This window comes from Prionailurus bengalensis, chromosome B4 (genome assembly GCF_016509475.1).
Source record: "Prionailurus bengalensis isolate Pbe53 chromosome B4, Fcat_Pben_1.1_paternal_pri, whole genome shotgun sequence".
NCBI classification, from domain to species: Eukaryota; Metazoa; Chordata; class Mammalia; order Carnivora; family Felidae; genus Prionailurus; species Prionailurus bengalensis.
In genome coordinates, this window is record NC_057358.1 from 83,086,287 (window position 1) to 83,102,748 (window position 16,462).

The 16,462-nt window shown below is 39.7% G+C and overlaps 1 protein-coding gene across 5 annotated transcripts in view; it reads left to right on the forward strand.

The window, feature by feature from the left end:
* Window positions 1–12,826, forward strand: part of HSD17B6 (hydroxysteroid 17-beta dehydrogenase 6) — a 45,725-nt gene extending 32,899 nt beyond the window's left edge. For all 5 annotated transcript variants that reach the window (XM_043564499.1, XM_043564502.1, XM_043564501.1 and 2 more), the window contains exons 2-5: window positions 1,561–1,893; window positions 7,595–7,853; window positions 9,082–9,245; window positions 12,388–12,826. In XM_043564499.1, the coding sequence (XP_043420434.1) occupies window positions 1,581–1,893; window positions 7,595–7,853; window positions 9,082–9,245; window positions 12,388–12,605 (954 nt within the window). In that variant the 5' untranslated portion in view covers window positions 1,561–1,580 and the 3' untranslated portion in view covers window positions 12,606–12,826. The remainder of the gene's footprint in view (window positions 1–1,560; window positions 1,894–7,594; window positions 7,854–9,081; window positions 9,246–12,387) is intronic.
* The last annotated feature ends 3,636 nt before the right edge of the window (window positions 12,827–16,462 follow it).

A 16,462-nucleotide genomic window follows, 5' to 3' on the forward strand; every position in this document is an offset into this window, starting at 1 on the left:
CTAATGGTATTTTCCCCAGGGAATCACTTGCATGTCTAATTCTGTTTTGGCATTTGAACCTAACACAGGGATATGACAGGGCCTGCCTTACAGTGCTATTGGGAGAACAGAGTTAATGTATGTGAAATGCCTAGAACAGGACCTGTTACACAGCAAGTGTTATGCTATTATTGTTGTTAGCTATTATTATTGTATTATCCTTTAGATCTCAACATCTATTTTACTCTCTCTAGAAACCTTCTCAGATCTCCCCAGAGTGCTCCAACAGCATCCTGTCCTTACTTCTATTCCGTTGCTTTGTTTTCTTGTTGGCCTTCACACTTGGACAGTGAATTCAATGAATAATAGAACCTTGTTGTGTCTATTGTTGTGTATCAGTGCCTAACATTGTGTCTGACTCATAGGAGATGTTAACTTGATGTCTGCTGAATGAAAATGTTAATTCAGCTGAGTACTAACAGATGAGTGTTATTTGCCAAGTGGATGATGTCTGGGAAAGAAGCAATTGTTGAGAGAATTGTGTACTGTGGTGTGAAAGGCCTGTACTGTGTGGGGTACTGAAAGCTGCTTGTTATGAGTAAAGAGTAAGGTATAAGAGAGATGTGGTAAAAAAGAAGGCTAAGGAGTAGGTCAAGGGCCAGAGCACCGGGAAGGCCTGAGTGCCAAGCCAAGGAGTCTGAATTACGTCGACCCAACCTTATGCAGGCATTGGGGTGCAGGCCTTATGATGTCCTAATGGACTCACCCATCTTTGATGGTGTTTTATGTCTTTATGAAACATGTGTTAGTTCACCCAACACTAAATTGTTCCAAAATGGTGGCTGTTTCTCTAGAACTACATGAAGAAATGTAGGCATAATCATTTCAACAATGCATCTGATTGGTCTTTATTTACAAGCTGCTTTGGCTGCACAGTTGGGTCTCTTAACTGATCTCTTTAACTTCATCACAGTCCATTTAAATATACCTTCCACTCCCATTGTGAGACAGATCTCTCTAAAACTAAATCTGCTAATCTTACTCCTCTATTTAATACCTTCCAATAATAGCACACTCTGGATACCTATAAGACAACGTCCAGATTCCTTAGTGTGACCCACAAGGAACCCCATAGTCTGAGCCTTCACTACCTCTGTATGTTCTGTACTGCATGGTGCTGAACCGCTATAGGTATTAGGAAGTTATGCTGCTCACCACTTCATTTATGTACACACTGTTGCTGCCTAGAATGTTCTTTCATCTGGGTCTACTTTTTGAATGCTTAGCTATCTTATAGGCAGTAGTTACAACATCACTGCATCTCTGAAGCCATTTCTAACTTTGTGGGCAGTGGTTTGCAGCCTCATTATACTATGTGTATATTGGTATGGCACCCCCCACAATGCATTGCACTTGTTTGGTTCCCTCCAGTTCCCTCTCTAGACTGTGGTTCCTTGAGTGTTACTGAAGATGAGTCCCCAGCACCTGGGGCAATGCCTAGCACAAAGCATATACTCAATAGATAACTGGTTAAAGGAAAAAGGACAGAATAAAATAAAAGCTCTTCTCTTTCTTTTGAAGGGGAAGGAGATCCCCTCACCATGTGGCTGTACCTGGCGGCCCTCGTGGGCCTGTACTACCTCCTGCGCTGGTACCGAGAGAGGCAGGTGGTGAGTGACCTCCGAGACAAGTACGTCTTCATCACGGGCTGTGACTCAGGCTTCGGGAACCTGCTGGCCAGGCAGCTGGACCTGCGAGGCTTGAGGGTGCTGGCCGCGTGTCTGACGGAGAAGGGGGCAGAGCAGCTGAGAGACCAGACATCAGACAGGCTAGAGACGGTGATCCTGGATGTCACCAAGACAGAGAGCATCTCTGCGGCCACCGAGTGGGTGAAGGAGCGTGTGGGAGACAGAGGTATAGAGAAGTATTTTCTTCTTTCATTTACTTAGGCATCAAGATGTTAAAAGTTTTCTCTCTCTGTATAAGATCTCAAAAAGCAGGGTTTAAAAGGCTGACTTTTCCATTTGAAGGACAGTCGTGATCTTATGTGGTGTTTCATTTCCTTAACAACGTTTACCTTGAAAAATGAGCCCAGTAGATTTGAAGCTGTTATCTCACCTTGCCAATGGAATATTTAAAACCACAATTCTTTGTGTTTGAAGAATTTTCAAGGTATTCTTAAGAAATTGAGTCTTCTAGGGGCACCTGGGTGGCGCAGTCGGTTGGGCGTCCGACTTCAGCCAGGTCATGATCTCGCGGTCGGTGAGTTCGAGCCCCGCGTCAGGCTCTGGGCTGATGGCTCGGAGCCTGGAGCCTGTTTCCGATTCTGTGTCTCCCTCTCTCTCTGCCCCTCCCCCGTTCATGCTCTGTCTCTCTCTGTCCCAAAAATAAATAAAAAACATTGAAAAAAAAATTAAAAAAAAAAAAAAAAGAAATTGAGTCTTCTGGGGCGCCTGGGTGGCGCAGTCGGTTGGGCGTCCGACTTCAGCCAGGTCACGATCTCGCGGTCCGTGAGTTCGAGCCCCGCATCAGGCTCTGGGCTGATGGCTCAGAGCCTGGAGCCTGTTTCTGATTCTGTGTCTCCCTCTCTCTCTGCCCCTCCTCCGTTCATGCTCTGTCTCTCTCTGTCCCAAAAATAAATAAACGTTGAAAAAAAAAATTAAAAAAAAAAAAAAAAAGAAATTGAGTCTTCTCCCCTTGGCTACCATTTAAAATATAATCATTCCTTCAGTCAGCCTTACATGTGAAAATTGACTTGGAAATTGATTTCAATATATTATTTCCTGTTTGAGGGTATACTCCAGGCAGAGCTAGGAATTATACATAGTTACAGCCTCTGCGCTTTGCACAGCACTTTATTTCTGTTGTATGGTTATTGGTATTGTTTCACACTTTGCTAGAGTGTGAGCTCCTTGAGGGCCCCTCTTACCCATTATTGTATTTCCAGTTTCTGACATATTCCCAGGTACCTGTTAAGGACTCAACAAATGTTGAATAGATCTCATTTACTCATAGTTTTATTTGTTACTTTGGTGCCCTTGATATTAAAATCATCACTTGTTCCTTACACCTGAATTTCAAACTACTTGCTGGACTGCTCATCTGGAATTTCTGCTGGTGCCTCAAACTCACCAAACCTAAAGGAAGACTCTTTACCTTATCTTTTCCTCACCAAATCTGGTTGTTGTTGTTGTTGTTGTTTTGTTTGTTTCAGTCTTTCTCTCTGTGCACTATGTCACTATTCCTGCAGTTACACACACTTGTTCCCTCAGAGCCTTTTTCCTTCCTTATACTTTCAACATTTTAATATCCCCATGTTCTAAATGAATCTCTTGTAAATAGCATATAGCTACATGTAAAAAAATAATGAGGTTTTTTGTTTTTTTTTTTTTTTTTTTTTTTTTTTTTACCTAGGACATTTCACTCATCTACACTTACTTAATTGTTCATATGTTTGGATTTATTTCTATGACATTCTTTTTATGCTTTTTATATGTCCCATTTTTTTCTTGCTTCTTTTCCCACTTTTGAATTGATTGAATTTTTATTCCACCTTTTCCATTACTAAATTGAAAGTAATATATTCTGTTTCTTAAATTTTTTTTAATGTTTATTCATTTTTGAAAGAGAGAGCACAAGCAGGGGTGGGGAGGAGAGAGAGGGGGACACAGAATCCAAAGCAGGCTCCAGACTCCGAACTGTCAGCACAGAGCCGACTTGGGGCTCGAACCCATGAACCGCGAGATCATGACCTGAGCCGAAGTCGGACGCTTAACTGACTGAGCCACCCAGGTGCCCCAAAAGTAATATATTCTGTTTTGTTAGTGGTTTCTCTAGGAATTTTAACTGCATATTTAATCATTCAAGTGTAAAATTAACATCTTTGCCTTCTTCTGATGAATCCAAGGCTCTCAGAACACTTGAACTCCATCCCTTGCCCCGCTCCCCCACATGATGGCATTGCTGTTATATATTTTATTTCTATTTTTTTTTTTTTGGCCCTACAATATATAATGTTTGTTTAGATTTATTTCCTGTTTACCATTTTGTTTGCTCATCATTCTTTTTAGAATCTTCCATATAAAATTACTTTCCTCCAGGGGCCCCTCGCTGGCTCAGTCAGTGGAGTGAGTGACTCTTGATCTGGGGGTTTTGAGTTCAAGCCCCACACTGGATAGAGATATTACTTAAAAATATAATCTTAGGGGCGCCTGGGTGGCGCAGTCGGCTAAGCGTCCGACTTCAGCCAGGTCACGATCTCGCGGTCCCGGAGTTCGAGCCCCGCGTCAGGCTCTGGGCTGATGGCTCAGAGCCTGGAGCCTGTTTCTGATTCTGTGTCTCCCTCTCTCTCTGCCCCTCCCCCGTTCATGCTCTGTCTCTCTCTGTCCCAAAAATAAATAAATGTTGAAAAAAAATTTATTAAAAAAAAATATAATCTTAAAAAAAAAAAAAAACTACTTCCCTCCAGACTGAATATATTCTTTAGAATTTAGAAAGTGTTGTGGATAAAATCTGTTTTTTTTTTTTAAGTTTATTTATTTTTTTTGAGAGAGAGAGAGAGAAAGCATGAGTTGGGAGGGGCAGAGAGAGAGGGAGAGAGAATCCCAAGCAGGCTCTACGCTGTCAGCACACTTGGGGCTCATTCTTACCAATTGTGAGATTATGATCTGAGCCAAAGTTGGATGTTTAACCCACTGAGCTAGCCAGGTGTCCCTGTTTTTATTTTCTTCCTTTTTTTACATTTCTATTTTATTTATTTATTTATTTATTTATTTTAGGTAATCTCTATACCCAAGGCAGGACTTGAACTCACAACTCTGAGATCAAGAGTTGCATGCTCTACAGACTGAGCCAACCATGCACCCTTCTTTTTTCACATTTCTTAAAGTGTCTTTATTTTGCCCTTATTCCGGAAAGATATTTTTGCTAGATAAGCATTTCTAAGTTTACAGTTATTTTCTCTCAGCATATTGAAGATATCGTTTCATTGTCTTCTGGCTTCTGTTGTTGCTGTTGTCAGTTGTCAGCCTAATTGTTACCTTTTGTAAATAATCTTGTCTTTTATTTCTGACTCTTTAAGGATATTCTATTTCTTTGATTTTTTTTAAACATTGGAAACATTTTATTTTAATTTTTTTTAAGTTTATTTATTTTTTTAGTAATCTCTACACCCAACCTGGGGCTCAAACTCAAGACTCTGATATCAGGAATTGCATGCTCTGGGGGCACGTGGGTGGCTCAGTCAGTTAAGCATCAACTTTGGCTCAGACCATGATCTCACAGTTTGTGGGTTCAAGCCCCTCATCAGGCTCTGTGCCAACAGCTCAGAGCCTGGAGCCTTCTTTGAATTCTGTGTCTCCCTCTTTGTCTCCCACTTGTGCTCTCTCTCTCTCTCAAAAATAAATAAACATTAAAAAAAAAATTAAAAAAAAAAGAGTTGCATGCTCTTCTGACAGAGCCTGTCAGGCATCCCTCTTTCTTTGATCTTACTAAAGCTTTATTTTGGCTATATAGATGTGAATTTCTTTATTTATACTGCTTGGGACTTGTTTGGCTTCTTGAATCTATGGATTAGTGTCTTTCAACAATTTTGGAAAATTCTCAGCCACTGTTACTTCAGATATTGCCCTTGTTCCATTTCCCCTCTTTTTCTTTTCTGATAGATATGTGTTAGAAGTTTCTTACTTTGAGGCACCTGGGTGGCTCAGTTGAGCCTCTTGATTTCTGCTTGGGTCATGATCCCAGAGACATAGGATCCAGCCCCACATGGGGCTCCTCTCCTGGCTTGCTCTCTCTCTGGAAAAAAAAAAAAAAAAAGAAGTTCTTACTGTGTTCTTATGTCTCTTTTCTTTTACATTTTCCATCTCTTTTTTTTTTTTTTTGCTTTGTGCTGCATTCTGCATAGTTTCCTTTTTCTACATTCCAGCTTATACTTTCTGTTTTCTGCCATGTCTATCTGCTATTAAATCTGTCTACCAAATTACAGTTTGTTAAGATTTTTATTTCTGGAAGTTCTTTTTGGTTCTTTTCCAGATCTGCTTGATCAGTTTTATAATAACTTTATTAATCATTTTAATCTTTCTTTTATTTTAAAATTATATTTAATATACATATTTATTTGTTTTAAAAGTTTATTTATTTTGAGAGAGAGAGAGAGAGTACAAGCAGGGGAGGGGCAGAGTGAGGGAGAGAGAATCCTAAGCAAGCTCCACGCTGTGAGTGAGGAGCCCACCATGGGGCTCAGTCTCATGACCTGAGCTGAAACCACGAGTCACACACTTAACTGACTGAGCACCCCAGGTGCCCCTTATATTTAGCATACACATTTTATATTATATGTCTTATAATTCTGGTATCTAATGTCTTTGTGAGTCTTTTTCTGCTGTCTATTCATTTTGCTGGCTCTTGCGTATAATGCTTTGTTTCTTTGTGTATTTTTGATTTGTGACAGTGAACTGCAATTTTTCTTAGTAGCTCTCTGGTGATTCCCTGTAGTCTGACATGAAGATTCCTCCAGAGAGGATCCATGTTTCCTTCTATCAGGTGTCAGGCACGCTCAGAAGCCATGACCATCTTGAATTGAATCTTGGCTTGATGTTTTGGACTACCCAGGTAGTGGGAATTTGGCTGCAAACTCCATGAGGGGTGGCTTGTGGTTACGATTCTTCAGTGTTGATTCTTGCCCCCCTCTCCACAACACCAAAGTTCAAGACAGACAGGTTTTTTAATTTAAAGTTTATTTATTTCTTTTGATAGCGAGCGAGCGGGGGAGGGGGGAGAGAGAGAGAGAGAGAGACAGAGAGAGAGAGAGAGAGAATCCCAGGCAGGCTTTGCACTTTCAGCACGGAGCTTGATGTGGGGTTTGAACTTCTAAACCATGAGATCATGACCTGAGCTAAAACCAAGAGTCGGGTGCTCAACCAACTAAGCCACCCAGGTGCCCCAAGACAGTTTTACTTTCAGTCCCTGGAAGGACTTTCTGTCTCACTCTGATACTGATAGCATAACCATTAAAAGTTTCAGTTTAACGAAGAAAGTGTTTTTTATTAGGATTCCTCCCTTAGGTGGGCCCTGGACCTCATATCTTACTGTGTATGTTTTTTGAGACCATACTGAAATTCACATTTACACTGGTTGGCAAATACCCTCGAATCAAAAGTGGGCATCGATGGGGCGCCTGGGTGGCGCAGTCGGTTAAGCGTCCGACTTCAGCCAGGTCACGATCTCACGGTCCGTGAGTTCGAGCCCTGCATCAGGCTCTGGGCTGATGGCTCGGAGCCTGGAGCCTGTTTCCGATTCTGTGTCTCCCTCTCTCTCTGCCCCTCCCCCGTTCATGCTCTGTCTCTCTCTGTCCCAAAAATAAATAAAAAACGTTGAAAAAAAAATTAAAAAAAAAAAAGTGGGCATCGATATTCTATTTACTCTTTCTGGATTCCTGCCTTTTCTTAGCTTTTGGCCTGACCCATTTTACTTTCTTGTTAACTGATGTATTTCAGAACATTAAAAAATATATTTTATTTAACGTTTTTTGTTGTTGTCAGCAGGAAGATTGATCAAGGTAAATAGTTCTGTCAATTTTGTCTGAAACTGAATTCCTGCTTTGACTTCGTTTTAGGACTCTGGGGCCTGGTCAACAATGCAGGCATTTTTCACCCACTTTGCTGCACTGAGTGGCTGAAGATAGAGACCTACGTGGATGTCCTCAAAGTGAACCTCATTGGTTTGATGGAGGTGACCTTGAGCATGCTTCCCTTGGTGAGGAAAGCACAGGGGAGGATTGTTAATGTCTCCAGCATTCTGGGAAGAGTTGCTTTCTTTGGAGGAGTTTACTGTAGCTCCAAGTATGGTGTAGAAGCCTTTTCGGATGTTCTGAGGTAATGTTCTCTTTTTCTTTCTCTCTTTTTTCTTTTTTTCCTGAGGTAATGTTCTTAAGTTAAAACAAAAGCAACTGTTGAGCACCTTAAATATCACTGTCTGCTGAACACCTAGAGTATACCTCTGCTGTGGTGCACAATGCCATCCTACTTCTGGTGAAGGCAGTGCTTAGCACAGTGCCTGCTACATAGTCAGCCCCTGATCAATATTTTGCAACTGTTTGTTGAACTAACATGAATATTCTGGAATGACCAATGACTTGCAATTTTAATGCCCATATCATATTCTCTTAATGTTCTCTTGGAGTCTTAGAACATATGGTCATTTTTCAGAGGCCCATGCTTTTGTGAGTACAATTCCTATTACCTGCTACTCCTCTCTTCCCCTTTCTTTACTTGGAAATCTCCTCTTTATCCTTCAAGGCTCACCTGAAACATTCTTCCTCATTGAAGCCTTCCCTGACCCCATCAGAAAATCTGTGTACCTCCTGCTCTCTGCTCATGTAGCCCCTGGAATACCTCTGCTTTATAATTCTTTTGAGTTGTGTTATAATTATTTGCTTACTTGTTGGGCTCCCTTACTGTGAGCTTTTTGAGGCAAGCAACTGAGCCTTAATTTTCTGAGACTGTGCATGTAAAATACTTAGCACAGTAGCTGCTCTAAAAATGCTAATTTTCTTTATTATTCCTTGTATTCTGCATGGCTTGACTGTCTAACATGTGGTAGGTACTTAATAGCTCTGTGAAAAGAGGGGCTGTAGAATTGAATGGTTATGGCAGTTTATATAATCATGTCCCAATTTTTGGACCTAGGGATATTTAAAATTTTGGTTTTTTCCTTTCCATTTCTTTATCCTTTAAAATATTCAGTAGAGATGTTTGTTTTTTTTTTTTTAATTTTTTTTTCCAACGTTTATTTATTTTTGGGACAGAGAGAGACAGAGCATGAACGGGGGAGGGGCAGAGAGAGAGGGAGACACAGAATCGGAAACAGGCTCCAGGCTCTGAGCCATCAGCCCAGAGCCTGACGCGGGGCTCGAACTCCGGGACCGCGAGATTGTGACCTGGCTGAAGTCGGACGCTTAACCGACTGTGCCACCCAGGCGCCCCAGTAGAGATGTTTTTATAACCCATTTTGTTTTGTTTTGTTTTGTTTTGTTTCCTCCCTGAGAGCATTGAAATGTGCTGTCTCTCAATCAAGAGTTAACTCGAGGGTTTTTATTTTCAGGCGTGAGCTTCAACATTTTAGGGTGAAAATCAGCATCGTTGAACCTGGCTACTTCAGAACTGGAATGACAGATCTGCTGTGGTCCTTAGGGAGAATAAAGCAAGCCTGGGAAGAAGTCCCCTCGCATATTAAGGAGGCCTATGGACAGAAGTTTTTTGATGCCCGTGAGCTTTTCTTTTCACAGGATAATTGATAACCTTGCATGAGAAAGGGAAAGAGGGTTGGTGGGGAATGATTGGCAGGCTCTGAGAACTGAGAACTAAGAACTGTTTAAGGAAACAAAGCCTTCCTGGGACCAGAGGGATTTGAGAAGGTCCCAGGGCTCTCATGGTTGGCTTGGTGATGAGGAAGAGGTTATTGACAGCTTAGGGGCAAGCTGCCTTGTGCTGCCTTGTCACCTACAGGCCTGGCCACCTGAGCACTAGGGAGGTATTACATGGTTAGAGACATGGAACTTCTGGGTCTCGAGAAAGGGGTGCCCCTCTGTAGTTTGGCAAGGCTGGCGTGGGAGGTCTGCACAACTGAAATACAGTCTTTTTGGTAACAAAGGGCCCAGCTACAACTCCATTCTTACTGTGGGAGGAGAGTGTGTGTGTGTGAGTAGAGGGCAGTGGGTGAGAGCCAGCTTTGCAGGGCCCTATTGACTGTGTCCAGAGACTAGAAGTCATGTGCAGGCCTTAGGAGCATCATGGGAGTGAGATGGTTCAATTTCTTGTAAGAATGTCATCCTTAGGAACTGGAAGAGGAGGCAGTTTGGGGGTAAAGGCAAGGCAGTCTTCTTAGTAGAAGTAAGTCATGCACATCAATATGGGGTTTCACCTTCTGGGGAAAGTGATGCTTTTTCTTCAAAGAAGTCAGCAGCTTGCCAAGGCCCAAGGCAGCAGCTCTCCTTTCCATTTCATGAAAGGATGCTGCGATGGGTGGGTAGCAGCAGCCCTGTCACTGGCTTTGAATGATACTGTAGTCCAGAGAAAAGAAGGCAGACAGAAGACTCCCAACCTACAGCACTGTCTTCTGGCCTAAGAGGGTGACCATTAACACAGGAGAGAATTGGGTCAAGAAAAAGCTGCACAAAACAGCGCTTGAGCCTCTCAGAACTCATAGCAGGCCAGGGCACCACAGTTCCTAACATGCCAGAGGGCCAGCTACTGTTGTAAACTTTTCCCCACCTAAGGTTTTCAACTGTGTATTAGGGAATTTTTTTCTCTTGTAGGTATATAATAGTTTGACAATAGAAATGAAGAGGAAAACAGAATTTATTGTAGTGACATTATGTAAAGTATATATGGATATAAAAGGATATATGTATTTCATGATTTAAAATGAGTTGAGAGGTGCCTGGGTAGTTTAGTCAGTTGAGCGTCCGACTTTGGCTTAGGTCACAGTCTCGTGGTTCTTGAGTTCGAGCCCCACGTTGGGCTTTGTGCTGACAGCTCAGAGCCTGGAGCCTGGTTCAGATTCTGTGTAATCTTAAGTGTAATCTTCTGTGTAATCTTAAGTGTAATCTTAAATTTTCTGGTTCCCACATTAAAAAAAAAAAAAGGAAACTGGTGAAATTAATTTTAGTAGCACAGTTTATTTAATCCTGCCTATCCAAGATACTATGATTTTGGCATTCGTTTATTTATCATCAATGAAAGGTTGTTAATAAGGTATTTTATATTCTTTTTCTTATTAGTCTTTGAAACTTGGTATGTATTTTTTTTTAAGTTTATTTACTTAGAGAGAGACAGAGAGAGAGAGAGAGAGAGAGACGGGGCAGGGCAGAGAGAGAGGGAGACAGAATCCAAAACAGGCTTGGCACTGCCTGCCCAGAGCCTGACTTGGGGCTTGAACTCATAAACCATGAGATCATGACCTGGGCGAAAACCAAGAGTCGGATACTTAACCAACTGAGCCACCCAGGTGCCCCAATATGTATTTTATACTTATAGCATATCTCAATTTGGATGCTAAATTTTCCTAGGAAACACTTCATCTGTAGATTAATAAAATTTATAGTTGCCAGCAGCGTTATTCATAATATCCCCAAAGTGGAAACAACTTAAATGTCTACCAACTTAATGAATGGGTAAACAAAAGGTCATATAATGAATATAAAGTCATATAATGAATATATTCATATATATATATGAATATATATGAATATATTGAATATATTGAATATATATGAATATAATGAATATTATTTGGCAATAAAAAGGAGTGAAATACTCATACATGCTACAGCATGGATGAAGTTTGAAAACATTTTGCTTAGTGAAAAGAAGCCAGTCCCAAAAGATCACAATGTATAATTCTATTTATATGAACTGTCCAGAAAAAGCAATCCCCAGAGACAACAGGTAGATTGGTGGTTGCCTAGGACTGGTTGGGTTGGCAGAAAATGGTAGTGACTGCTAATAGGTACAAGTTTTCTTTTAGGGATGATGAGAATGTTCTAAACTTAGATTGGGTGTGTGGTTGCACAATTCTGAATATACGAAAAGTCATTGACTTGTACACTTTATTTATTTATTTAATGTTTACTTATTTATTTTATTTTATTTTTTTTTTTTTAATTTTTTTTTCAACGTTTATTTATTTTTGGGACAGAGAGAGACAGAGCATGAACGGGGGAGGGGCAGAGAGAGAGGGAGACACAGAATCGGAAACAGGCTCCAAGCTCCGAGCCATCAGCCCAGAGCCCGACGCGGGGCTCGAACTCCGGGACCGCGAGATCGTGACCTGGCTGAAGTCGGACGCTTAACCGACTGCGCCACCCAGGCGCCCCTACTTATTTATTTTAAAAGAGAGAGAGGGGCAGAGAGAGAGGGAGACAGAGAATCTCAAGCTGACAGCGCAGAATCCGACGCGGGGATCGAACTCACGAACTGTGAGCCAAAATCAAGAGTCTGACGCTTACCCAACTGAGCCACCCACACACCCCAACTTGTACACTTTAAATGGCTGAATTTTATGGTTTATGAGTTATAACTCAATAAGTTGTTAAAATGTTTCCAGTTGCAAAAGTAGATTCACATACCTATGTTGTTCCAAAAATGCTAAAATGTTTTCCAATGATGGAATTGAGGTTTAAAATGAAAATGAAAATTTAAAAATTCAGTTTTTAGTCATACTAGCTATATTTTAAGTGCTCAGCAGCTGCATTTGGCTATTGGCTGCCACTGGGAAGCGTAGGTCTGATTAGCCTAATCCTTGTAGAAATTAAATGTAGTTAGACTTCTGTGACTGTATATAACTGGAGCTTAACATTAAAATCCAAAGAATAAGATTGTTGACCACCATTTCTCTTTTTGGATACAGATCACAATGGCGTCAAACAAGGGCTGTTGAGATGTAGCACAAACCTGAACCTGGTCACTGACTGCATGGAACACGCTCTGATATCTGTGCATCCCCGTACTCGATATTCAGCTGGCTGGGATTCTCAGTTTTTCTTCATTCCTCTGTCTTATTTACCTACGTCACTGGCAGACTACATATTGACTAGATCTTGGCCCAAACCAGCCCAGGCAGTCTAAAGAAAACTGGTTTGATGGCTCTTGAAATGAAGAAGACAGTCTGAAATTGATCATTAGTGTCTCAGTAATCCTTATTAGGAACTAACATGTTTATAGTCTAGATATCCAAAGCTTATTCCTTTAGGTGATGAATTTTTATTACTTTAAGCATTTTTTGATGAGGATATTTCTAAAATGCATCATTCTTCTTTACCTTATTAAACAGAGTAGACTGAAAACAATTCAACTTGTCTTGATGTTATTTCTTTCTGTAAATGAATACTTGTTCTATGCCATGGTACACTATTGCTCAAGGACTATTGAGAAATACATGGGCCTGTTTATCCTTACTTGAAATTGATTTGTACTATGGTACTTTTTTTTTTTTTAAGTTTATTTATTTATTTTGAAAAGAGCAAGGGAGGGGAGGGACAGAGAGAGGGAGACAGAAGATCTGAAGCAAGCTTTGTGCTGACAGCAGAGAGCCTGACATGGCTCAAACTCACAAACCATGAGATCATGACCCAAGCCAAAGTCAGACGTTTAACTGACTGAGCCACCTAGGTGCCCCTGATTTTCAATTTTTTAAATCAAAATAATATACACATACATACTTAAATGTTCAGTTAATACTCAAAAGCTTAAAAATAAAAAATATCAGTTCCCCACCCTTCATTGCTGCTCCTCAGAGGTAAATGCTTTCAACTTTTAGCTATTTCTTCTGCTATAACCTCTATATTTGTAAATAATATAGTGTCCATTTTTTAAATTTAAATTTTAGTTAGTTAATATACAGTGCAATATTGGTTTCAGGAGTAGAATTCAATGTCTTATCACTTACATACAAGTGCTCATCACAAGTGCTCTCCCTAGTACACATCACCCATTGAGCCCATCTCCCACCTCCCTCCCTCCATCAACCCTTAGTTTGTATTCTGTCATTAAGAGTTTCTTGAAGTTTGTTTCCCTCTCTTTTCCCCCCACCCTTCCCATATGTTCATCTGTTTTGTTTCTTAAATTCCACATATGAGTGAAACCATATGGTATTTGTCTTTCTCTGATTATTTCACTTGTCATAATACATTCTAGCTCCATCCATGTTGTTGCAAATGGCAAGATTTCATTCTTCTTGATGGCTGAGTAATATTCCAGTGTGTGTGTGTGTGTGTGTGTGTGTGTGTGTGTGTGTGTGTGTATCAATCACATCTTCTTTGTCCATTCATTAGTTGATGGACATTTTGTCTCTCTCCATAGTTTGGCTATTATTGATAATGTTACTATAAACATTGGGGTGCATGTACCCCTTCAAACCTGTATTTTTATATCCTTTGGGTAAATACCTAATAGTGCAACTGCTGAATCATAGGGTAGTTCTACTTTTAGTTTTTTGAGGAACCTCCATACAGTTCTCCAGAGTGGCTGCACCAGTTTGCATTCCCACCAACAGTAAGAGGGTTCCCCTATCTCCACATCCTCGCCAACACCTGTTGTTTCTTGTTAATTTTAGCCATTCTGACAGGTGTGAGGTGTGACAGGTAAAGAACTGATGTTTTTTATTTTTAACCTTTTGAGTATTAACTGAACATTTAAGTATGTATGTGTATATTATTTTGATTAAAAAAGTTAAAAATCAGGGGCACCTAGGTGGCTCAGTCAGTTAAGCATCTTTGGCTTGGGTCAAAAACCATTGTGGTTTTGATTTGTATTTCCCTGATGAGGAGTAATGTTGAACATCTTTTCATGTGTCTGTTAGCCATCTGGATGTCATTTGTAACAGATGTCTTGGAAAAGTATCTATTCATGTCTTCTGTCCATTTATTAACTGGGTTGTTTGTTTTTTGGGTGTTGAGTTTGATATATTCTTTATACATTTTGGATACTGATGCTTTATCAGATATGTTATTTGCAAATATCTTGTCCCATTCTGTAGGCTTCCTTTTAGTTTGATTGTTTCCTTTGCTGTGCAGAAGCTTTTTATCTTGATGAGGTCCCAATAGTTCATGTTTCCTTTTGTTTCTCTTGCCTTTGGTGATATGTCTAGTAAGAAGTTGCTGTGGCCAGGGTCAAAGAGGTTGCTGTCTGTGTTCTCTAGGATTTTGATGGTTTCCTGTCTCACATTTAGGTCTTTCACCCATTTTGAATTCATTTTTGTGTATGGTGTAAGAAAGTGGCCCACTTTCATTCTTCTGCATGTTGCTGACCAGTTTTCCCAGCACCATTTGTTGAAGAGACTATCTTTTTTTCCATTGGATATTCTTTCCTGCTTTTGTTGAAGATTAGTTGACCATACAGTTGTGGGTCCATTTCTGGGTTTTCTTTTCTGTTCCATTGATCTATATGTCTGTTTTTGTGCCAGTACCATACTGTCTTGATGACTACAACTTTGTAATATAGCTTGAAATCTGGAGTCATGATGCCTTCAGTTTTGTTTTTCTATACTGTTATTTCTTGATTTATTAATTTTAGACATTCTCAATTGATTTTCTATTGAGGAAAATCCTGTTGATTTTCCTATTAGATTATATAAAGGCCACTTTCTTGGCCATTTCCCCTATCCCCATATTTTAAATATAATTTTATCTCATTTTCAGTCAAATTAATAGTGTTTGCATTGTTAAGTGAATATTGCTTGTTGTTTATTCAAGTATTTTTCCTTTATAGTACCATTTTTTTTTGTTTTTCTTAGAGTTAATTATTGCCTGCTTTTTTACTTACATGGTTTTTAATTTATTTTAATTTTTTGGTTCTCTCAGTTGTCAGAATTCTATCAGTAGTGTTTTTAGATAGTTAAACTATAGAATTATTCATTCCATTTCAACTGATTCAATACAGGATCACCCTTTGATTTAGTCATCATGTCTTTATAGTCTCATTTAATCTATAATCGTTTTTTAATTAAAAAAATCTTTTATGATACTGACCTTTTTGAAGAGTACTAGGTATTTTCTAAAGCATCCCCCCATTTTCATTGTATATTCTGTCCTCATGATCAAATCCATTTTATACATTTTGGCAGAGATGCCACAGAAGTAATATTGTGTCCCTCTCAACGCATCATATCAGTGGGCAAAGATGTCAGTTTATCTCATTGGTGCTGTAGTTAAGTTTGAACCCTTGGTTAAAATAGAGCCCGCCAAGTTTCTCCACTATAAAGTTAATTTTTTTGTAATTAATAAATAATATGTGAGGGTGTTTTGAGATTATATAAATGTCCTATACCTCATCAAATTTTTACCTGCTAATTTTAGAATTATTAATGTTTCTTTTAAAAATCAGTTATTACTTTGATGATTATGAATGGTGACTTTACTTTATATATTTAAAAAAAATTTTTTTTAACGTTTTTATTTATTTATGAGACAGAGAGACACAGCATGAACGGGGGAGGGGCAGAGAGAGAGGGAGACACAGAATCCGAAACAGGCTCCAGACTCTGAGCTGTCAGCACAGAGCCCGACGCAGGGCTCGAACTCACAGACCGCGAGATCGTGACCTGAGCCGAAGTCGGCCATTTAACCGACTGAGCCACCCAGGCGCCCCAATGAGTGGTGACTTTAAATTCCCTCATTACATATGCATTTACAAGTTGAAATTTCCATCTCCTTTATTTTTATTATTAAAATGGATTCATGGATTCTTATTTTATTCAGTTAGTTATAAACCATTTCTGTCATTGTTTCATATTTTTAGAATTCCTATACCCATCCAATGATAACAAATATCTACCAGTTGGGAGATTGATTATTTACTTGTGTTGTTTTGTCTTTAAACTATATAGTTTGTAGTTTCATATGTAGTCAAAGTACTTCTTCCAAACATTAATTTTTCCCCCATTCAGTGTTTATTATTCATTTGAAATATAGTTTGGTGTTTTTTTT